Source organism: Oncorhynchus kisutch, linkage group LG26, assembly GCF_002021735.2.
Source record: "Oncorhynchus kisutch isolate 150728-3 linkage group LG26, Okis_V2, whole genome shotgun sequence".
NCBI lineage: Eukaryota > Metazoa > Chordata > Actinopteri > Salmoniformes > Salmonidae > Oncorhynchus > Oncorhynchus kisutch.
Window position 1 is genome coordinate 26,510,968 of NC_034199.2, and position 24,746 is coordinate 26,535,713.

The 24,746-nt window shown below is 42.3% G+C and overlaps 1 protein-coding gene across 1 annotated transcript in view; it reads left to right on the forward strand.

Moving 5' to 3' along the window:
* The window catches only part of LOC109870951 (mannosyl-oligosaccharide 1,2-alpha-mannosidase IB), a 144,620-nt gene that overhangs the window by 103,840 nt on the left and 16,034 nt on the right, over positions 1–24,746 (forward strand). The window contains exons 7-13 of the mRNA XM_020461669.2: positions 2,255–2,335; positions 12,819–12,913; positions 13,061–13,184; positions 13,270–13,363; positions 15,684–15,799; positions 16,352–16,571; positions 17,001–17,173. Coding sequence (XP_020317258.1) covers positions 2,255–2,335; positions 12,819–12,913; positions 13,061–13,184; positions 13,270–13,363; positions 15,684–15,799; positions 16,352–16,571; positions 17,001–17,173 — 903 coding nt within the window. The remainder of the gene's footprint in view (positions 1–2,254; positions 2,336–12,818; positions 12,914–13,060; positions 13,185–13,269; positions 13,364–15,683; positions 15,800–16,351; positions 16,572–17,000; positions 17,174–24,746) is intronic.

Here is a 24,746-nt window from a genome sequence, read left to right on the forward strand (position 1 = left end):
AGAGAGAGAGAGAGAGAGAGACGGACAGAGAGAGAGAGACAGAAGGGAGCGAGAGATACGGACGGAAGGGAGAGAGCTAGGGAGACGGACAGGAGGGAGGGAGGGAGGGAGAGAGGGAGACGAAAGGGGAGGGAGGGAGGAGAGCAAGATGGACAGGACTGACGGAAGGGGAGAGAGAGACGGAAGGAGGGAGAGACCAACGGGAGGGACGGAAGGAGAGGGCGCGAGGGAGAGACTGACGGACAAAAGGAGGGGGAGGGATGGACGAACAGAAGGGAGGGAGGGACGGACGGACGGATGGACGGACAGAAGGAAGGAAGGAAGGGACGGACAGAGTGGGAGGGAGGGAGGGAGGGAAGATGGAAAAAGATGAGAGAGCAAAATTGGAGGAGTGGATGTTAGTAATCTGAAGTGGGAGTGTTGATCTAGATCAGTTCTATCTGTAATGCCTCCACACTCTGTAATGCCTCCACACTGTATTTAGGCATTAACAGTTAAACTCATAAACTGTCATGGATGTTATTCCCTGATCTCCCTCCCCTTCTCAGCCTCTGATGAAAATAGCAATTCCCAAATGAGAAACGGGAATGATTTCAAGTTCTTCAAAATAGTTGTGTTTTGAAGAAGTGTTTTGTAGCTTGCGGTGGTTCTAAAATATAATTTGAATCTTCTGTACTTAGACTTCAGTGTCAATGAAAGGTTTGTTTGAGCTGTATGTTTGCATCAAACCCATGCTCCTCTCCTTTGTTGCTTCTTACTTCCAGGCTAAAATGAGAGCAAAGATTTCCAGTTACTGACTATATTAAAGACATCAGTCTTTGTCAAACTTAATCATGGGCTTACGGCTTCATAGAGGGAGTGAGGGTGTGTGTGCGACGTGTGTGTGTGTGCGACGTGTGTGTGTGCGATGTGTGTGTGTGCGACGGGTGCGTGTGTGTGACGATTGTGTGTGTGTGAGCTCGTACATGTGTTAAAGCCTCTACTAATGAATGATTAATTAGCTGCCATGTTGGGCTGTCCTTTGTGGTGAGTCATTGTTAGCTGGATGGCTCCTGGAAGGCCTGTGCTACAGCACCCTGCGATGATGGATGACTCTCAATGCAGTCGGAAATGAATCGTCACGCTTTAAAAATGACTGAATTAATGGAGTCTGTTTAGCCAACACTGGGTTAGGAATTAATTTACCAGAGTTTAAAGTAAGATTTGATGTGAATCGATAGCACGTGGGAGATTAATTAGTACATGATGTCCCGCTCGGATTAGATGAACCTCTGGAGTAACATTCAGATGGTTTCCAAGGACATTTCTGACATGTTTTAAATGTTACATCGTATATATCGAAGGAGTTGAAGCACTGTAGTTAAAGTATATCTGTCAGTTGTCACCTTAAACATTATAAATTAATGTCTTTATAGGAGTCACATGAATGGCACTAATTAGAGTGTGAGACACCTGAATGACACTCATTAGTGTGAGACACCTGAATGACACTCATTAGTGTGAGACACCTGAATGACACTCATTAGTGTGAGACACCTGAATGACACTCATTAGTGTGAGACACCTGAATGACTGCGAATGATTGTCATGTCTGATTGTTTGTGTGCAGAACCTGAATGACCGATGACATTTTCAGTCACCTGAATGACACTTTTTTATTTTTGTTGTCCTGTGCAGTTTGTGTTGGTCACCCGTATGACGGCGATCATTTTGTTGTGCTGTGCTGTAGTGTCAACACAGGGTGGTTTTATGACCGCGCTCTCTGTCTGGCACGTAAGTGTCATTGTAAACAGGTAGCGGTGCTGAAGGGGAGATGGATGCTGACGAGGCCTTGAGCTTTAAGAGTTCTCACCACCGTCCTTCAGAGGGGGAGCACGACATGGTGCCTCAACACCCACTTTAACAAATCTCCCCTCCCCTGTCTTCCCCCTTCTCCACTCGCCCAGGGTGACAGTTGGATTAACAGCCCGTTGAGGTTATTACATAGGGAATCAGGCTGTGCTTGTGGTAGAACTTGGAAAGGTGTTCTCTGTATTAGTCAGACATGAATTTGGTGTTCCAGCCTTGGTCTGAATGGTAGGCTATTTGAATTCAGGAATGTGTGCCATTACACACACATAGTGTTTGGTATTACTGTGCAAGATATCTGATGTAATTTTGGCACAAGGCTGCTCTGGCAGTTCTGTGTGGTGTCTTTCTTTCGCTCTCTCACTTTGTCTCTTTCTCTGGCTGATTCTCCCCTCTGTTTCTTCAGAATGCTGAGGTATCTGTCTTCGAGGTCAACATCCGCTTCATCGGAGGACTGCTGGCCGCCTACTACCTCTCTGGACAGGAGGTATCTGCTCATCTGGGATTCGTGTGTCTGTCTTGTCTGTCCTGTCTTGTATGTCTTGTCCTGACTTGTCTGTCCTGTCTTGTCTTGTCTGTCCTGTCCTGTCTTGTCTGTCCTGTCTGTCTTGAAGCTGACCTCATTTAGTTAATTGGTGGATTGTTTGGTCGACTGAGATTTCTTTAGCCGAGCAGTCGCAAATAGATACTTTTTTTTTTTCATGGTGCGCAAGACACCGTTCTGATTCGCGGCTCTCTCAGTGGACTAATCTATTGTGGAGGCCACCGGAATGGCACAGTCCATCACTCTAAGACATGCAACTGTAATTGTATATGGTTATATTATGTAAGAATAATGGTACAACACTAATAAATATAATATAATTTTATTACAAATGCGCTTTCTCCTGCGTTTGATAGCGGTCGCTGTCTGCGGTCATGAAACATAATCTACAGTGCTGTTGAATTGACTCCTTTCCCTATATGTTGCTATGTGCATAATAAAAGTTAATCAGCATATTGGTGTTGAGAACAATGCAGCTGAGGCAGCTTTTTTATTTTTTATTTACACAGCGTGGCCATCCCGCTCCCTCTTGAGTCATTTGTGTCTCAATGATTTAATTAAACAGTGCGCTTAAAACACGTGTCAAACTCATTCCACAGAGAGCCGAGTGTCTGCAGATTTTCGCTCCACCGTTGTACTTGTTTGATGAATTAAGGTCACTAATTAGTAAGGAACTCCCCTCACCTAATGAAAACTACCACAAGTCTCTCTCTCTGTCGAGCTCCCCTGCCATGCGGTATCAGTCATCCTCTTCTTCCTGCTCCTATTAGAGGAGTGTGAGTGGTGGAATTGAGCTCCAGCCATGCGGCTCTGCCGGTCCCAGACTACTCAGCTGATGGGAGCAGATCCCTGGCCACGCTCCCTCTTGATGATCATCCCTCCTTCTTCTCACTCTCACCGCCTCTCCCTCTCTCCCACTCTGAATAAATGGTGATAATTCTGCAGAGGCTGGAGGAGTGGTGGGATAGAGAATCAGAAAGATGTTGAGTGGGGAATGGGAGGGGTGATAACGTTCGTGAGAGCGCTTTATTCCGTGTTCCCAGTCGAGGTCGACCGATTCCTCGGCATGTCCGATAAATTAGGACCGATTTCAAGTTTTCATAACAATCAGTAATCGGCATTTTTGATGCCGATTATGGCCGATTACATTGCCCTCCACGAGGAGACTGTGTGGCAGGCTGACTACCTGTTATGCGAGTGCAGCAAGGAGCCACGGTAAGGTGCTAGCTAGCATTAAATGTATCTTATAAAAAACAATCAATCTTAACATAATCACTAGTTAACTACACATGGTTGACGATATTGCTAGTTTAACTAGCTTGTCCTGCGTTGCATATAATCAATGTGGTGGCTGTTAACTTATCATCGAATCACAGCTTCAACTTCGCCAAACTACTTCAACTTCGACAAACGGGTGGTGATTTAACAAAAGCGCATTGCCGAAAAAAGCACAGTCTTTGCACAAATGTACCTAACCATAAACATCAATGCCTTTCTTAAAATCAATACGCAGAAGTATATATTTTTAACCTGCATATTTAGTTAAAAGAAATTCATGTTAGCAGGCGATATTAACTAGGGAAATTGTGTAATTTCTCTTGCGTTCATTGCACGCAGAGTCGGGGTATATGCAACATTTTGGGCCGCTTGGCTCGTTGCGAATTAATTTGCCAGAATTGTACATAATTATGACATAATATTGAAGGTTGTGCAATGTAACAGCAATATTTAAACTTAGCGTTGCCACCCGTTCGATTGAATACGGAATAGTTCCGTATTTCACTGAGAGAATAAATGTTTTGTTTTCTAAATGATAGTTTCCGAATTAGACCTTATTAATGACCAAATGCTCGTATTTCTGTGTTTAATATATTATAATTAAGTCTATGATTTGATATTTCATAGAGCAGTCTGACTGAGCGGTGGTAGGCAGCAGCAGGCTCGTAAGCATTCAATCAAACTTTACTGCGTTTGCCAGCAGCTCTGAGCAATGCTCATAAACAGCTCTGTGCTTCAAGCATTGCTCAGAGCTGTTTATGACTTCAAGCCTATCAACTCCCGAGATTTGGCTGACAATACTAAAGTGCCTATTAGAACATCTAATAGTCAAAGGTATATGAAATACAAATGGTATAGAGAGAAATAGTCGACGCGTCATAATTCCTATCCCTACAACCTAAAACTTCTTAATTGGGACTATTGAAGAACTGGGAATATTGAACCACCAGTTTTCAAATGTTCTGAGCAAGGAACTTAAACGTTAGATTTTTTATATTGCACTTTTACTTTCTTCTCCAACACTGTGTTTTTACATTATTTAAACCAAATTGAGCATGTTTCATTATTTGAGACTAAATAGATTTTATTTATGTATTATATTAAGTTAAAAATTAGTGTTCATTGTTCATTCAGTATTGTTGTAATTGTCATTATAACAAATATATATAAATATCGTCCGATTAATCGGTATCAGCATTTTTTTGGTCCTCCAATAAACGGTATCGGCGTTGACAAATCTTAATCGGTCGACCTCTAGTTCCCAGGGCATGTGTGTGGCAGAACTAGCCCCAACACACAGTAATGTATGATGTTCACTTCTCTGTCCCCTCAGCCCTCCCCTCCACCCCTCTCTCATCTTCTTTCCCTTCTTCGCTCTTCTCCTCTTCCACACTGGCTCTCTCCTCTGTTCTTTCTCGACTCTTCTCTATAACTACTTTATGTTCCCTCTCTTGTCACAACCTTCTCTACACAACCCTTCTCTTTTATTTTCTCCCCTGATAGGTGCTCGTGCCACTGAGACATAAGCAAGACACTTAACCCTAATTTGCTCCAGGGGTTTACGTGAAAGGTGCTAGTGTCTTTGGGATATGTAATTGAGGTGAAGGTTGCTAGTGCCTCTGGGATACAGTGCCTTCAGAAAGTCTTCATACCCCTTGACTTATTCCACATTTTGTTGTGTTACAGCATGAATTCAAAATGGATTACATGTATTTTTTTTCACAGCAATCTACACAAAATACCCCACAAATGACAAAGTGAAAACATGTTTTATGAAATGTTTACAAAGTTATTGAAAATTAAATGCATAAATATCTAATTTACATAAGTATTCACACCCCTGAGTCAATACACGTTAGAATCCGTTTCAGCTGTGAGTCTCTAAGATCTTTGCACACCTAGATTGTATCATATTTGCACCTTATTCTGTTTAAAACTCTTCAAGTTGCTTGTTGATCATTGCTAAATAGCCATTTTCAAGCCAATTTAAGTCAAAACTGTAACTAGGCCATCCAGGAACATTGAATGTCATCTTGGTAAGCAACTCCAGTTCATATTTGGCCTTTTAGGTTATTGTCCTTCTGAAAGGTGAATTTGTTTCCCAGTGTCTGTTGGAAAGCAGACAGAGCTAGATTTTCCTCAATTCTGCCTGTGCTTAGCTCTATTTAGTTTATTTTTATGCAAAACTATTCCCTGGTCTTTGCCGAAGACAAGCATACACATAACATGATGCAGCCACCACCATGCTTGAAAATGTACTATGTTATGTGCTGATGGATATGCCCCAAATAACACTTTGTATTCAGAACATAGTTTTTTTTTTTTTGCCAAATTATTTTCATTCATTCTTAGTATTTTGGAGTAACTACACTTGTTGATTCATCCTCAGTTTTCTCCTATTACAGCCTTTACTCTGGACCCTGATCTCTCTTTTGATGAACATATCAAGAATATTTCAAGGGTAGCTTTTTTCCATCTTTGTAACATTGCAAAAACCAAACTTTTTGTACAAAAATTAAGTTAGTACTAAACATATATTACTCCAGTGGTTGCCTCTCTGCACTGGCTTTCTGTAAAGGCTAGGGCTGATTTCAAGGTTTTACTGCTAACCTACAAAGCATTACATGGACTTGCTCCAACATATCTCTCCGATTTGGTCCTGCTGTACGTACCTACGGGTTCGCTACGGTCACAAGACGCAGGCCTCCTAATTGTCCCTAGAATTTCAAAGAAAACAGCTGGAGGCAGGGCTTTCTCCTATAGAGCTCCATTTTTATGGAATGGTCTGCCTATCCATGTGGGAGATTCAGACTCGGTCTCGACCTTTAAGTCTTTATTGAAGACTCATCTCTTCAGTAGTTCCTATGGTTGAGTGTAGTCTGTCCCAGGGGTGCAAAGGTGAACGGCAAGGCACTGGAGCGACGAACCACCCTGGCTCTCTCTGCCTGGTCTTTGTGGTTGAATATGTGTTTGAAATTCACTGCTCGACTGAGGGACCCTATAGATAATTGTAAAAATCATGTTAAGCACTATTATTACAGAGTGAGTCCATGCACCTTATTATGTGACTTTTTAATCAAATGTTTCCTCCTGAACTTATTTAGCCTTGCCATAACAAAGGGATTGAATACTTTTCATGTTTTATTCATTTGAAAATAATAATTTAAACAAATATCCACTTTGACATTATGAAGTATTGTGTCTAGGCCGGTGACACAATCTCAATTGAATCAATTCAGGCTGTAACAAAATATGTCAAAAGTCAAGGTGTGTGAGTACTTTCTGAAGGAAATGTAGAGTTTAGGTGAAAGGTGCTCATTTCTCTGGGATATGTAGTTTAGGGGAAAGGTGCTCATTTCTCTGGGATATGTAGTTTAGGGGAAATGTGCTCATTTCTCTGGGATATGTAGTTTAGGGGAAATGTGCTCATTTCTCTGGGATATGTAGTTTAGATGAAATGTGCTCATTTCTCTGGGATATGTAGTTTAGATGAAATGTGCTCATTCCTCTGGGATATGTAGTTTAGGGAAAATGTGCTCATTTCTCTGGGATATGTAGTTTAGATTAAATGTGCTCATTCCTCTGGGATATGTAGTTTAGGGAAAATGTGCTCATTTCTCTGGGATATGTAGTTTAGGGAAAATGTGCTCATTTCTCTGGGATATGTAGTTTAGGGAAAATGTGCTCATTTCTCTGGGATATGTAGTTTAGGGAAAATGTGCTCATTTCTCTGGGATATGTAGTTGAGGTGAAAGCTTGCGCTCTTCTGTCAACAGAGTAATAACCTCTCCGCAGGGAGAGAGAGAACTAGGGAGGGAGAGACTGGGGGAGGGTGAGAGAGAGAAACGAAGAGAGAAAGACAGAAACACAGCCAGCTGATTGCAAAGAGAAAACCGGAGAAGGGAGCAGGGCTTGTAATGTAAGATAATGAGCTGAGAGTCAAGGAAAACTGCAGACACTGACACACTGCAGCTAGACATGGCCTGCTGGAGTCACCCTGTAAAAAGAGGGAGGGAGGCAGATGGAGGGAGTAAGGGATGTTGTGATACACAACAAAAGACCTAGACCGTTGTACAATTATTTTTGCTTCTCTCTAACCTGTCTCTGCGATACATGTTTTTCCTCCCTCCCTCCATCTTCGCTATCCGTCTTTCAGTGAGTCGCTGTGAGCTGAGGCTATGGATCTGTCTGATTTGCTGGGGAGCGCTTGACTCCTTTTCATATTGTCAAACATGGAGCCCATCAAAGGCAGAACACTGCTTCCTCTGTCACACTGACTGACTGGCTGCAACTGCACCTGCAGGCAGGGGGGGGGGGGGGATTGTGGGAGGTGAGTGACGGAAGAGCGTGCAACGTGGAAGGGTGCGAAGGAGGGGGTTGAGAGAGAAGGGGAGAGCAAAAGATGTGATTGCTACACTGCAGATGAACAGTAACCATGAATATGGATGTGAGAGATTCAGCTATGTCTTACAGGCCATATAGAAGATAATCATGCAATGACTGGCTGAGCTGGAGAGCCCAGGTAAAACCGCTGCTTGATTGAAATTCAGTCAGGCAGTTGTAGTTAAATCCCCAAGAACACAGTCCCATGGATTTCCAAGCTTGTTTCAATAAAGCACTACGGACTGATACAATAGAATATAAAAGATGACAAATAATAAACGAACAACAAGTTAAACGATGAATAACTAGCATGATGAAGAACAAACGTAGTAAGCCCCATGAAGGACGGACAGCGTTTGTTGACTTAATCCTGTCTCTTCCTGGGGTCCTTGAGGGCCTTTTTTTCCAAAACAGGCTCATTCACCAGATTTCACAGTATACCTTCTGATCCTTTTATGGGACTCGTTTACATTTACACAGTGACATCCTCCCCCGGGGAGAGAGATATGAGAGTGTGTGTTTGTTTGTGCACGTGTGTGTGCGCACCTCTGTATGCGTGTGTTCTCTCTGGCAGGCCGAGTGGTCATTGGGTTCTATCTCAGAGAGAGCAAGGCTCATATCCTCCTATGTGTAATAACAGGTCCTGCTCCTGAGTTAGAGGATCGGTTGGAGCAGCTGATTCCAGGCAGAACGACGACCAGCCAGCGCTACAAATCTGCAGTCTGGGAATACTGCCGACCTGGCCTCACAGCTAATCCTGATGGCGAGAGGGAGAGAGCTTGTTCAGCCCCAAATTGCCCTTGTTCCTCGTTCGCCTGGTCTATGGGACTGAGGGACGGAGAGAGAAAGACAGCAAGGGTGTTCAAGTGAAGGGGGATTGAGAGCGAGATAGTGGGTGCTCTCTCATTCAACTCAAACTCTGCTCTCGCCCCTTTATTTGGTCAGCTACAGGTCAGGACTAAAAGCGGCATTGAGAGAGAACATTGTTCAACCCGAGCTTTGCTCTCAGAGGCACATAAAAAAAAAAGGCACACTCAGGTAGGGCCTCCATTTTCAAAACATCTCTTTCAGATGTTATGAGTGAAGAGAGGGGAATGTTTGTGTGAATTTGTTGCGTGTTGTGAGTGAATCAATAAGTTTGTGAGATGGAATAGCCTATATCTCTCAGCCATTGATTGGCGTGTAGCTACACGCCAATCGGAGGATTTGGGCGAGGAGCTACGCAAAAAGTCTCTAGTTCTCCGCTCTGGCCTGCCCCTGTATTCATAGTACTATTTTCCTCCCTCGAGCTGGATGGCAGCTCACCACTTCGTCCATTGATACCACTGAGAAAATAGAGAACAAACTGTTAGCCAAAAACCTGTTCTAAAATTGTGTGTTAGTCAAGCACATAACCACTTATTTCATAGTTGGCGCCTTAGCTAAAGCATCATTAACGACGAAGGTAGCAACAGCGTTTAGTCAACTAAGCGAGAACAATTTCTTCCGCCGTCTCTGCGTGGATATAAACGAAAATAGCAGAGAGCTGTTCCGCTAATACCATCCTCTACAGAAATATGTTCAACTGTTAAAGATGAGTAGTCCAATGTTAATTAATCAGTTGTTGATCTGCCCTCTTGGTATAGCTGTAGGCCTATGTTAAATAATCAGTTGTTGATCTGCCCTCTTGGTATAGCTGTAGGCCTATGTCAACAGTAGGCTGCTGATGATGTGATAATAGTCAGTTCACCAATGACAACTAGGCATGTTGAATGAATGGTGGCTTAGTAAGACCTAACTTGATGGATGAGGTCAGTGATGGAGATGTGTAACAAGCTCATACAGGCCTCGTTTTGTTCTTTCATATTCCAAATTTTGACCTCAATTTAATTTAGAATCAAACATAAGACTTTTGTGTTGGCTACATTGTTTGATATAATTTAAGACTCTAGGTTTCAGGAAAATTGCTGTTAAATGCTCTAACTTCCTGTGGGGGGTTTTGGTGGGAGTGAAATGGGCTGCTTGGAAGAGGAAAATATCATCCCTTGAGAGGGCAAGAACAAGATGTACAGTACCAGTCAAAAGTTTGGACACATCTACTCATTTCAGGGTTTTTCTTTATTTTTTACTATTTAGAATAATAGTGAAGACATCAAAACTATGAAATAACACATAATGGAATCATGTAGTAACCAAAAAAGTGTTAAACAAATCAAAATCTATTTGCGATTTTTCAAACTCATCATCAAAGCAAAGGGTGGCTATTTTGAAGAATCTCAAATATAAAATATATTTGGATTTGTTTAACACTTTTTTTGGTTACTACATGATTGGGAGAGGAAGGTTGAGGTTTCCAGGGTTAGAGTAGTACAGAAGTTGTCATATGCTGAGGCAGTGAAGAAAGTAGAGGAAGATGGGTCAAGGGGGAGGGATCCTAAGAGGAGTGATGTGAGTAGATCTACACCAGTACAGAGGGATAGGCCAACAAGTGATACATGCTTCAGTAAGATTGGATTTTTAGCATTTATAGCAATGCTTATCAACTGTACTGCAGGGATGGAGTGTAAGTCTATGCTGACTGCAGGAATGTCCACCAGAGCTGTTGCCAGAGAACGGAATGTTAATTTCTCTACCATAGCCCCCCTCCAACGTCATTTTAGAGAATTTGGCAGTACGTCCAACCGGCCTCACAACCGCAGACCACTTGTAACCATGCCAGCCCAGTACCTCCATATCCGGCTTTTCCCCTTGCGGGATCGTCTGAGACCAGCCACCCAGACAGCTGATGAAACTGAGGAGTATTTCTGTCTGTAATAAAGCCCTTTTGTGGGGGGAAAAAATATTCTGATTGGGGGGGCTTGGCTTCCAAGTGGGTGGGCCTGTGCCCTCACAGGCCCACCCAAGGCTATGCACGTGCCCAGTCATGTGAAATCCATAGATTAGGGCCTACAAAATGTATTTATTTATCTTTTGAAGTGTATGGCGTTGACAGCGTTGACGCTCGCAGCCCGTCTGTTTTCTGTCTATTCATTACTGTGCGTTCTAATTCCAGCGTGTACACGTGAGTTAAAAAAAAGCTTTTCGATTGATTTGGGTGTTACTCTGTGGGTAAGGGGCAGTAAGGGACACTAGCTACTTACTGTAGGTTTCCATCCAATTGGCGACAGATTTCCATGCGAATATTCTAAAATCGGCATAAAAAAACAATATGCAAACTTTCCCACCAGAGATGTGTCCATCAAATTGACTTGTTGCGGGTAAAAGGCTGTGCGTGATTTTCAACTCTACTGATGGTTTGTCACAAAACAATGTGCATTATGTGGTGAATGTGCCCAATCCGGTCTTGGCACATGTGCTCTAGCAAACAGATGGCAGATACAGTGCAGGTATAGCCTACATTATCAGATTATTATGGACAAAATAGCGAGATTATAACTTTTAATTGTCAAATGGCAGCCAAGCATCAATTCATGTCACCAGAATACGACTCTCAATATTTTTGGAAAGGATCATCAAGATGCACTTTCATCACCCTGAAGTTCATGATAGTTTTTTAAATCTGTAGCCTAATAGACCTCATACTTTCCCGAGTCGTAGTAGGAGGACCACATGCATCATCGCATGACTACAAGTTTACCATATGATGATTATTATATCAATATTTGCGCATGAAAGCATTTACACTGACATTTCTCGCATAATTAATTTTACAGATACAAAAAGATCCCACCTTTTCTAGCGCATTTAGTTTTGTCTACATTTGGAACGTTTTCATTTTCCCAATGTGTACTTGACTTGCATAAAAGGAGTGTTGAACATTTTGTTTCAGTAACCTACCTCCTGAAATGAAGAGAGAAACCCAGTTTAGACTGTTGGGATGTGCGGGCTAATGTCCCACACCTCTTGATGACAGTGTGATAAAACTGTAGTCTTAAGAGCTTTATTGCAGCTGTCAGACAGGCTTGGAATCAATGGATGGGGTATACATTGAGTGTACAAAACATTAAGAACACCTTCCTAATATTGAGTTGCACCCCTTCATGGACTCTACAAGGTGTCGAAAGCGTTCCACAGGGATGCCGGCCCATGTTGACTAATGCTTCCCACAGTTGTCAACTTGCCTGGATGTCCTTTGGGTGGTGGACCATTCTTGATACACACGGGGAACTGTTGAGTATGAAAAACCCATCACTGTTGCAGTTCTTGACACAAACCGGTGGCACTTCAATCTTTTTTCTTGCCCATTCACCCCCTGAATAGCACACACATACAATCCATGTCTCAATTGTCTCAAGGCTTAAAAACCCTTCTTTAACCTGTCTCCTCCCCTTAATCTACACTGATTGAGGTGGATTTAACAGGTGATATCAATAAGGGATCATAGTTTTCACCTGGTCAGTCGATGTCATAAAAAGAGCAGGTGTCCTTTTAATGTTTTGTACACTCACTGTATATACACATTGACACACAGCTGGGAAAGTGTGACTGCGTACTTGAGTGTGTGTACTCTGTTATTCTAATGTGGTTCAACTGTTATTCTAGTGGTCTCTGAGTGGGAGTTTTGCCCTCCACCTCCACAATATGCTCAGCCTCTCCTGTAAACCAGTTCAGATGCTTTGCCATGTTCATTTGGCCACTGTTTCTCTGTCCTGTGTAAATGCTTAACGTTTTTTCGGCTGTCTTGTTAAGTCTCTTGTAAAAAATATGTTCTCCATCACTGAAGCTTTTTCTCAGCTTTTCCTATAAAGCTTTCATTCACCCTCTCTCTCTTTCCCTCTGTCGATAGGTGTTTAAGGTGAAGGCGGTCCAGTTGGCTGAGAAGCTGCTCCCAGCCTTCAACACTCCCACAGGCATCCCCTGGGCCATGGTCAACCTCAAGAGGTCAGTCTCAGACCACAACACAACCTGAGATTTACATCTGACCACAACCTAACCCTAGATCTACATCCATAACTGCAACAATGGCATGTCAGTAAGATTCTCTACTCAATGATTGAAAGTGAATCCTTTCTCCCTCTCTGTGTGTAGTGGTGTGGGGCGTAACTGGGGCTGGGCGTCAGCAGGCAGTAGTATCCTGGCAGAGTTTGGAACACTACACATGGAGTTTGTCCACCTCACTTACCTCACCGGGAACCCTGCCTACTACCAAAAGGTGAGACACCTCCTTAGTACTGGTGTCTAAGTCTACGTGTTCCCCTGGGTGAGAGATATATCCATGTCTCCTCTAACCCTGTCAGGTAATGCACATACGGAAGCTGCTGGCCAAAATGGACCGACCCAACGGGCTCTACCCCAACTATCTGAACCCTCGCACCGGTCGCTGGGGCCAACGTAAGTACCTCTTGTCTCTCTCAACTTCAGAGAATAACACTGGTGTGGGTGTGGGTTGAGCTCAATTTAGAATTTTCGGAATTGACTCCCATTCAGCTCATGAGTTTGAATTGAATTGGCCACACCGCCACAGGATGTAGAATTTGAGTGACAGGAAGTAGAATTTAATTCAGTGCAATTCAAAGAAATTCCACTCAGCCATAGAACATGAGAGTTACATTGAATCTGACCGGTCACACTTCCAGCTACCAAACAATATATAACTTTTCTCTAGAAACAATGTTCATATACTTTTTTTACTTTGCTTAGAATAGCCAATTATATTTCCACCAACCATTTCATTTGGCCTGAGGGTGAACTTGAGGTTTAAACTATTGCATTCTGGGGAATGTCGTATTTTCCCCATATTGAACAATATGTAATAACGTACAATATTTGCATATAGGTTTTCATTTTAAGAGATGGTCCTGAAAATAAATTGTTTAAACAATATTTTATATGCATGTATATAACAACATGTTTTATGTACAAGATGTATATTTGTATAGACTACACCTAATATAAAATAGAAGAAGCGTTTGAATTTCATTTAATTTTACTGAATTCAATTCTATTTCCTTTTATTCAAATGCAGGTGCAATGGGCGCTAGGCTAAGTAAATGAATGTGTGTGAGTAGTGTTGTTTTTTTCTTTAATAAATATGTATAATTAGAAGCTGTTGGCAGGCGGCATCTTAACTAACTCTGTTTATTATCCTGAATGAGAGAGAGGTTTAATTACTGTCTCTGCCTCTCACTGCTCAACCTGACCCCCCCCCCCACCCACACACACACACACACACACACAGAGCCCTACAGTGTCTACCCCTCTCCAATGTTGTTTGCGTAGTTTTTTGTTATTTCTCTTTTTCTCTCAATCTCTCCATCCCTCAAATGAGAACGAATTATTCATAGCAACTTCTCTCTCTCTCTTTTGCCAGGGGAATGCCAATTTTGCATAGAAAACATTTGACTTTGTGTCTGTGAGTCTCTTCAGCTCATCTCTCTCTCTCTCTGCACACTTTGCTCTGAGTGTGTGTCTTTGCAGGAGACGGAAGGAGGATTGTCACTCAAAGTAATGAGCAGTGTGTGACTATGGAAAATCAAAGTAATCGTGTGCCATAAGTCTATACCACTGTGTGTGAGAGATGTGAATGTATGCGTTGTAGCCATATAGAAAGTGCCAGTGTAATATCAAAGAGATGTCTGTAGGTATTTAAAACCGACCCATAGAGAGAGAGACAGACATAAAGACAGACATACGAGTAGTGTTATCGTCGTAAAGTCCCAGCTGTCAACTACTATAAAAACTGTCTGTTCCAGCAGCACATTTGTTAGCATTAGCTCTCCCCTGACTAACATAACACACCACTATAACATCTGCTGAAGAGATGCCCATCTCACCACTACACACCTCTCCACAGTGCTGTACATGCTACTTTGCCCAGCCAGCACATTTCACACAGCATTCATTTACCATTAGCCATAAGCATTTAGGCGTTAGCCCCAGCACTAGCTGTGGACTCGGACCGCTAATTGCTCTCGCCCCACTGCTCTCAATGACTCCCTCAGCATTGGTTAGCATCGTTAGCTTCACTGTTGGTTAACACTGCTGAGTCATAAGCTGGCTAGCTCTGTTAGCATCAGAGCATGGCTTTAGTCAGAGGGAGGCAACAACACAATAGCAAGTCCTTGCTGGCTAACAAATAAAGCTAAACAGTGTCAGGCCTCATGGGGAAAACACAATCGTCCTTCTGAGTGTCTTTACTCGACTTAAACTATACCACATTGTTTTATACTGCGGATTCATGACTCAGGGTAGTCTGTGAGAGATTGTGTGTGCGTGCATTTCGTGCACGCGTGCCTACCCATCTGTGTCCTCTCACTGAGTGAGAGTTGGCACAGCCTCCGGATCACTGTAATGTGGTGTCACTGTAACTAGGCCAGCTATAAAGGCTGAATCAACTTCTACTGGGACATTGGGGACATTAAGAAGGAGTACATCAGAGAGAGAGTAAACAACCACAATCTTCTCTGCCATCACACTGAAAGGGGGACAAAGCGTCTCCATGTCGTTTTTTTCTGTAAATTTAAAACCCCTCTGTAGAATAGTGCTGGCTCTGGTTGGGGTTTGGATGAAAACATCCAATGAATAAATTATAATCTTCCCATTTTGTCACTCTATCTTCATTATTTTTCTCTCCCTCACTTTGTCCCACCCTCTCTTTTTCCCACCCTCTCATCCTTCTCCCGTCTCCTCTCTTTCTCCCCCCCGCTTGTAGACCATACATCAGTTGGAGGTCTGGGGGACAGTTTCTATGAGTACCTGCTCAAGGCCTGGCTCATGTCAGACAAGACCGACACAGAGGCCCGCAAGACCTACGACGACGCCATTGAGGTACGCACCACCCTTACCTCGTCTCCATGGAGACAAGCCACCTTTAACTGGTCTCCATGGAGATGTCTTTGATTGACATACACACAGCTGTGTTTCAACTATCCTACCCTGAAATAGCAACTACCTTGCTCTATATCCTTATGACCAGATAGTTAGGATTACTCCTCAAAGTACTTTGAGCCCAGTACACTGCAGTTAATCTTTGCATTTTAATCAGTGAGCGATTTAACAGGAAGTAGATGCCTGAACTCTGTTGCCAGTTATTGACGTTGATTGATCAAGTACATTATGTGCCAGGGAAGAGGATGGATAGAAGATTCTGCTGCTGCTCTCAAGGACTGAAGCTGAGGACACTTAAACAGCTTTGTTCCTGTTCCCTCTACTGTGCCAGGGACTAACTACCTGTCCTTTATCTATCTCTCCTCCCTAAACCCACACACACTTACTCCTTCTACCATCACCACCACCCACACACCCTGCTCCCTAAACCCACATACACCTACTCCTACCATCACCACCACCCATATATATCCTTTCCGCATCTCCTTCCAGGCAATCGAGCGCCACCTGATCCGTAAGTCCAACGGCGGCCTGACGTTTATCGGGGAGTGGAAGAATGGCCACCTGGAGAGGAAGATGGGTCACCTGACCTGCTTCGCCGGGGGGATGTTCGCTCTGGGGGCCGACGGCTCACCTGACGACAAGGCTGGACACTACCTACAGCTGGGGGCTGAGATCGCACACACCTGCCATGAGTCCTACGACCGCACTGGTGAGATGGAGAAACACACACACCTAAACTTATAAGAAAAACAAATTAAGTTTAGGGATAAATGGTAACTTATTATAGGGTGGTTTGGTTGCCATGGATTTTAGTTGTCGCCAAGTGAATATAAGCGTGATGGTGAATCAGATTTTGTGTGAGCTTAAAATAATGATGTTTTTTTTTAAGTGAGGTTACCATGGGATCGGGCTGATCTTCCTGAAAGTGAAGTTTTGCAGTGATGATATTTCCTAGTCTTATCCGGCCGTCTCTTTTTATGAACTTGTGTTCTGTTCCCACACACAGTGACAAGGCGTGCAGAACAAATCTGTCTGCTTCTTGATCACTGTAATCGGTTCCTATTACATTCTAACTCCAAACATTTAATTGGCAGGAAATGTGTTGTGGACCCATCTCCCTCCCTCCCTCTCTCCATAGTGTTGAAGCTGGGTCCAGAGGCCTTTAAGTTTGACAGTGGTCTGGAAGCAGTGGCGGTGCGTCAGAATGAGAAATACTACATCCTGAGGCCAGAGGTCATCGAGACGTACTGGTACATGTGGAGGTTCACCCATGACCCCAAGTACAGGCAGTGGGGCTGGGAGGCAGCACAGGTGAGCCACTGGAAAATCACTCACTAGTATTACTACAACCACATGTGACCTACCGGCTTGATCCAGTCTTATGTAGCAAAATTTGAATTTTTTTTTTTTTTTACATTTAATAAAAGTAGAGACTCAAGAGTTAGAAAATTAAGTATCATACACTACAGTTGAGGAACACTGGGAAAGTAATTCTGCTTTGGAAGTTGATAAACTTGTAACCTCACTTTTGAGTAAATGGCCTTGAATATTTTGGTACACCTACTGGAGTGCTCTTCTTTGTCTTCACCCATTCAAAATCATTCACATCCTCTTAAGCCTTATCCCCACCCATCTCTTCAAGGATTCACATGTGAGGCCATGTACTAAACAACCAAAGATTTCAAGACTAAAGGCTGATTTATACTACATCTATCAACAGTTGTCGCAGTGACATCATGAACATTCTATTGTCGTCCGACATCAAACTTGTCGTTATGAAAAAGTATGAACACAAAAACTACTTGCTGCATGACATCAGCAGCCTGGTGGTCCAAAAGAGCATAACTAGTGTATTTTAACACCAATAAACCCACCTAAAAATGAATTTAGTATACTGTACCAGACAAAAGTTTAAGTAAAGTTTAAGTGTAAGTAAAAACAAATGTTAATAAGTTAGAAATTGTGCTACTACTGCACAAACACGTCTCGTAAAAGTAATTATGTTTTTGTTTAGTTAGCTTTTGGAAATTGTAGAAATAAAATATTTTCCTTCAGAAGTTCCAGCTAGACAGGCTAACGTTAGTTAGCTCATTTAATTTGCTAGCTATCATACAGTAGGCGTATTTTAATAATTATATAGTTAAGTACTTTAGACATGCAATCATAATTGACTGTAGAGCATATAAAGCACCCACAAGCTACCAGTGGCTGAAAACACAATCGTCGCGGAACGAATGAGTGACGAATTTACGGCACTTGCCTTGCAAGTGTATACTCGTCAGACGTCATGATACGTCATCAGAAGTGTCATAAGGGCTGATTTTTAAGGGCTGAGGGGATAGGGTGTGTCTTTTAAGTGTTTGGAATGTAGCCAGTGTCACCAGCAAAGCACCCCCCACAACATCACGCCTCCTCCGTGCTTTACTGTGGGAACCACACATGCGGAGATCATCTGTTCACCTACTCTGCATCTCACAAAGACACAGCGGTTGGAACCAAAAATCTAAATTTTGAACTCAGACCAAAGGACAGATTTCCACCGGTCTAATGTCCATTGCTCGTGTTTCTTGGCCCAAGCAAGTCTCTTCTTCTTATTGGTGTCCTTTAGTAGTTGTTTCTTTGCAGCAATTCGACCATAAAGGCGTGATTCACGCAGTCTCCTCTGAACAGTTGATGTTGAGATGTGTCTGTTGCTTGAACTCTGAAGCATTTATTTGGACTGCAATTTCTGAGAATGGTAACTCTAATGAACTTATCCTCTGCAGCAGAGGTAACACTGGGTCTTGCATTCCTGTGGCGGTCCTCATGAGAGCCAGTTTCATCATAGCACTTGATAGTTTTTGCGACTGCACTTGAAGGAACTTTCAACGTTTTTTAAATTTTCCAGATTGACTGACGTTCATGTCTTAAAGTAATGATGGACTGTCGTTTCTCTTTGCTTATTTGAGCTGTTTTTGACATAATATGGACTTGGTCTTTTACCAAATAAGGCTATCTTCTGTATACCAACCCTATCTTGTCACAAAACAACTGATTGGCTCAAACGCATTAAGAAGGAAAGAAATTCCCCAAATTAACTTTTAACAAGGCACACCTGTTAATTGAAATGCATTCCAGGTGACTACCTCATGAAGCTGGTTGAGTGTGCAAAGCTGTCATCAAGGCAACGGGTAGCTACTTTGATTTGTTTACACTTTTTTAGGTTATTACATTATTTCATAGTTTTGATGTCTTAACTATTATTCTACAATGTAGAAAATAGTTAAAAAAATAAGAAAAACCCTTGAATGAGTAGGTGTGTACGAAATTTTGACTGGTACTGGATTTCAGTCTAGCAAACCAGGCAACTAAAAGCAACTTTCTAAACAATGTTTTGGGTCGTTTCTAGCTTGTTAGCTAGCTAGCTAATGTTAAGTGAGCTGGCTATTCAGTTCTAAAAATGACCATTTCATATAGCTGACAACGTCTTCACTTTAGCTCATTTGTCTTCATTATTACAGGAAAATAAATTCACAACAAGATCATTATTTACATGTTAATGGCGACCCAATTATAGAAAATAGCTTACGGTTGTGAGTGTGACGGAATAAAAGCAGGGTGTTCATATGTAGAATTTTTTAACTTGGACACTGTCTCATTGGCCTAGCGTTATATCCTAACTTGACTTTGGTGCAGGTTATGTTCCTTCACATTACCATCTCGGGTAAACACATACTATATCAAATAAAATCAAAGTTAACTTGTCACATGCTCAGGATACAGAAGGTGTAGTGAAATGGTTACTTGCACAGTAGAGTCTTTTGTTTAGAGATGTAGCTAGCTATCTAGCTAAACCATAATCCAAACTCATAACGTTACTACCCTGCATGAATCTGCAGGTAGCTAACCCACCAGGTTCGATGTTAGCTAGCTAGCTAACATTAGGCTATAAATAGCAATGCAAATGGCTCTGAGTTTCAAATAATATTACTACACAGATTATACACATGACGTTAGCTAGCGAGCCAGCCAGCTAAAGTTAGCTAGCGAGCCAGCAGGCTAAGCAGAAACTTAGTCAAGCTAGCTACATTTTCAGATATTCTATCTTACCCATATAGATGGATGGACACTTCTTCCTCTCTGTCACGGATGCCATGGTTGCCCTTAGTTTGAAGATGTAATCCGGAGACAGGTGTTCTCTTTTCGACTCCCTCTGCATATTTGCAATCAAACGCCAGAATTTTCTCCAACTCTTTCGCTATTGTACTCTAACGCCACCGGGTATTCCACTGATTTGGAAACTCAGTCCTCCAGAAAGTGGAGAGCAACACTTTTGCGGTTCTCCTACGTGATATCCTTCAAAAAAGCCGCGTTAGAAAGGATTACCTACACATACTGACCGGCTCATGTTATAGACAGACGCTTGCTACATGGCAGACCAATCCAAACTCATCATCTTTTTCTGTGGCTAAACCAACTAGACTTGAAGAGTAACCATTTTATTTGCATTTACAGATGGCATACACGTTTGTTATTAAGGCACATGAAAGTTCACATGTTCCAGAAGGCCTTTCTGCCCAAAAAAAACAGCTTTTAATAAAAAAAGAAGCTTACGTTCAAATGCCTCTCCTGTGAGGTAGTCACGTGTGACATACGCCTAGTTTCCTGAAACGAGTCACATGTTGCCATTATGAGTTTACCTATCCATCCATGCCCGTTCCCTTATGAATCCGTAGCATCTAGCAGTACCTTCTCAGCTTGTCGGAAGACTCAAACTGAATTCTTCAGAATGATCAGCTATGAAAAGCCAACTGACATTTACTCCTGAGGTGCTGACCTGTTGCACCCTCTACAACCACTGTGATTATTATTATTTTACCCTGCAGGTCATCTATGAACATCTTGGCCATGTTCTGTTATAATCTCCACCCGGCACAGCCAGAAGAGGACTGGCCACCCCTCATAGCCTGGCTCCTCTCTAGGTTTCTTCCTAGGTTCTGGCCTTTCTAGGGAGTTTTTCCTAGCCACCGTGCTTCTACACCTGCATTGCTTGCTGTTTGGGGTTTTAGGCTGGGTTTCTGTACAGCACTTTGAGATATCAGCTGATGTAAGAAGGGCATTATAAATACATTTGATTTGATTCCGCTGCTCTATGTTCGCTACATACTTCAGTCTGAGACTGCCATCGTTGAAGTTGTTTGTGGGGATGTCAAAATTAGGGGTGTTATCAGGAATTGGATCATCTCTAACCAATCAGAGTATCAAAGAAAATGCTGCTTTACCCATGTGTGTTCTGGCTCTGGCCCAACCCATTGGTTTCTGGGACCAATCATAATGGTTAGAATGTGTTTGTGTTCTAGAACTTGTCGGGGAGATACTCAGATCCAGACTAATTGCTGAGAAGAAACTAACGTCCATGGGCCTGGCGTAACGTTTGGCCGGAGCAAGAGTTTGGGTAGCCAGGCAACTTCCCTGCACCAGTGTAGATCTGAAAGAATTGGATAAGTGTATCGACCCATTGCAACTGTAAAAGGAGAGCGGATCAGTGTGTGAACACACAACAGACTAATCCTACTTGAGAAAGGAGTATTTACTGTTCTCATATTTTTCTCTCTCCCGTTATCATCCTCTTTTTGTCATATCTGTTCCCCACTGAGGCTTTTATTTTCAAAGGTCAGATTGAAACACTTCTGCCTCCTTTCTCTCAATCCTCCTCTCAACCACTTTCACTCTGTTCTCTCTCTTTCTCTGGCCTTCCCTCCACTCCCCCTCTCCTCCTCCTTGCCACCACTCACCCATCTCATCTCTCTCCCTCTTTTCTTCTATCCCTCTTTCTTCCCTTCTCCTTATATCTCCTCCTTTTCCTCCTTTCTCTATCTATTCCTGTGTGTGGAGTGTGTGCGCTGCCCTCTGGCTTTTGGTAATGTTGGTGCTCTTGAGAGCTGAGAGCTGTTGTGGGTCTGAATGCAGCCTCCCTCAGCCTGAGTGATTGAGTGGAGATGGAGGGAGTACACTTCTTAATTCTTCCACTACTGCTCCTCTGCACCACACAGCCCTCTTCCTTCCCTCTCCTCCTCTCTCTTACTCTTTCATTTTCACTTGCTCTCATTTTCTATTTGCTCTGTCTCTCTTTCTGCCTTCATCTTCTTTTTCTCTTTTGAACAGAAACTTGGCTTTGCTTTTCTCTGTGTCTATGGTACTCTCTCCCTCGCTCTCTGCTGCTTTCACCCTCTGTCATGCCCCTTTCTCTCCTTCTCTACCTCTCATAAAAAGCACCAGACAGGTTCTACACAGATTCTGATCTCCCATCAGCTCATGTTTGATCACACACATTTTCCGTAAGTACATGGAGTAGAAAACCTGGGCATGCCCCCTGGGATTTTTTTTTTTTCAGAATGAACTCTATTTTGGTGGCCCCTCTAGTACCTTCTAATGCCTTGATTCCATCCAAAATACACAGTTAAATTATTGAATACTTTACCTTCCAGATTGGTAATATTGCGTAGAAAGACATGACTTAAAATGACTGAAAATGTATGAGTTCAGTGTTTTATTTTTGCATATTGTCGTTGCATAGGCCTATATAATTAGGACTATTTTCTAAGTAAGAAACTTTTTTAACATTAAACCTCTCTTCTAAAGTAATATTTTACAGTTTTGCTGCAAGATATAAATTGCCACATTGATGTTTGTTATTCAAATTATGCTCTGTGGACTCTTGGGGTAAAGAAACCAATGTGTCGTTTTGTAATTTGGGTGAACTATCGCTTTAACAGTTTGGCCTGTCAATCAATTGCTGTGGGTAGGGTTGTCAGGGGAGGGGGCAGGATGTTTGTGAGTCACAGAGTTGTTAGGGTTTCAGACCTGTCAATCAAACACTGTGGGTGGGAATTTGAAGGAAGGCAGTAGATTAGTAATCTAGTCAGAAAAAGGAGTCTTATCTACTAGTGGTGTAACGGTGCAGGTATTTGTACCAAACCGTTTGGTATGGGGACCTCAGTTCGGTCCGCACTGTGAAAAAAACACTACACCTATATGCTATGTCTACGCTGCCTTATAGGCCTATGCCTCTGGAGTAAATCTGAGATTTAAAAGATATATATATATATATAAATCTGCCTATTCCGTTATTAAAGCAACTTGAGCCTATGCGCATGTTGTAATCAAAATTTGAATCTTATTGGGTGCATTTCAAACTGTCCTTTTGTGAGGCGCAACCGGGAACTAGTTCTGTACGATGGCGAGTGGTGGATAAACCAGAATTGGAGGATCCTCCATCATTGTTTAAATCTCCAGTTTGGGAACATTTTGTCTTCCCACTAGATTACAACGGCGATGGACAGAGTTGTGGATAAAACGGTAACATTATGTCGTCACACTCAACGAGAATAGCCTATGCAGCTGCCAACACCTCAAATATTTTGACACATTTACACTAACATCACCCCAGTATACTGGAGCAAGACAGAAACGCAAAGAAACAGCACCACAACATCGCCTCTCCTCTGCATTCAAGCAGCCTTAGGCAACTGATTCTAACCAGTGCAAAGAAATTACAAAAGCAATAGGTAGGCTATGTTTATATATACAGTACCAATCAAAAGTTTGGACACACTTACTCATTCAAGGGTTTTTCTTTATTTTTACTATTTTTTACATTGTAGAATAATAGTGAAGACATCAAAACTATGAAATAACACACATGGAGTCATGTAGTAACCAAAAAAGTATATTTATATATTTTGATTCTTTGAAATAGCCACCCTTTGCCTTAATGACAGCTTTGCACACTCTTGGTATTCTCTCAACCAGCTTCACCTGGAATGCTTTTCCAACAGTCTTGAAGGAGTTCCCACATATTCTAAGCACTTGTCTGCTTTTCCTTCACTCTGCGGTCCATCTCAATTGGGTGGAGGTTGGGTGATTGGAGGTCGGATATATATATATATATATATATATATATTAGTCAGCAGCAGGTCACAGTGAAATATCAGGCACTGAGCAGGCTGTTTCTGAGTGGGTGGGGAGGGTGAGGGCCGGAGAGTGAGTAGTGGGGAGGGCCGGAGTGGTTGGGTTTATGTTGAGTGCACTGGTTGAGAGAGCTCTGCAGGGGGCTGCTGAGTCTCGTGAGTGAGAGGAGAGAGCAGCACAAGCACACATCGTGACAACTTTTTACCAGTTGTAGGTATGCTATTTAGATAGTCAATATAGAGACATCTATTTCCAACCATTTTTCTATAAAACATATTAACGCATTAGAACTGATGCGCATCAAGAAATGATGGAGACAAAGCACTGGAAACCCACTTTAGGCACACTAGAGCACTTTAGATATATTTGCTTGGGGGGTGGTTTAAAGTAAATGGTATTCTAATGTCGACTTTGATTATGGAAAACCATATCAAGCAAAGGGTTTTACTCATGCTCAGTTCTTGGGTCTTGAGCTCTGTGTGAGGGGAAATTTGAAATGGAAAGTTATGGATATCCCTCGTCTGCTTATGTTATGGGAGGAAAGTCCACAATGAAACTGACATTAAATGTGGAGAATGATACATTTGCATCTGTTGGCTCTCAAATATCCTATTCATTTCTATGCCATTGTAGGCTTCTGTAGCCTACCATTTGACACAATAAATATGTTGAAATGACAATATCGCTGGAGTCGTTGCAAATCAGTTTGTGCCTCTTATGTAGGCTACCTGGAGCTGGCAAACGAATTTAATAAATAACTTCTGTTTATTGTTGTTGAAGCCTTGTCTTATTATACTATTATTAATGGCCATTTTTAGTTAATTAAATTGGAAGTTATCAATTGTGATCATGGTCATACAACTCTATCATTTTCCACATTTAATGTCAGTTTCGTTTTGGACTTTTCCCTGAAATGAGATGTCGGCCTATCAGG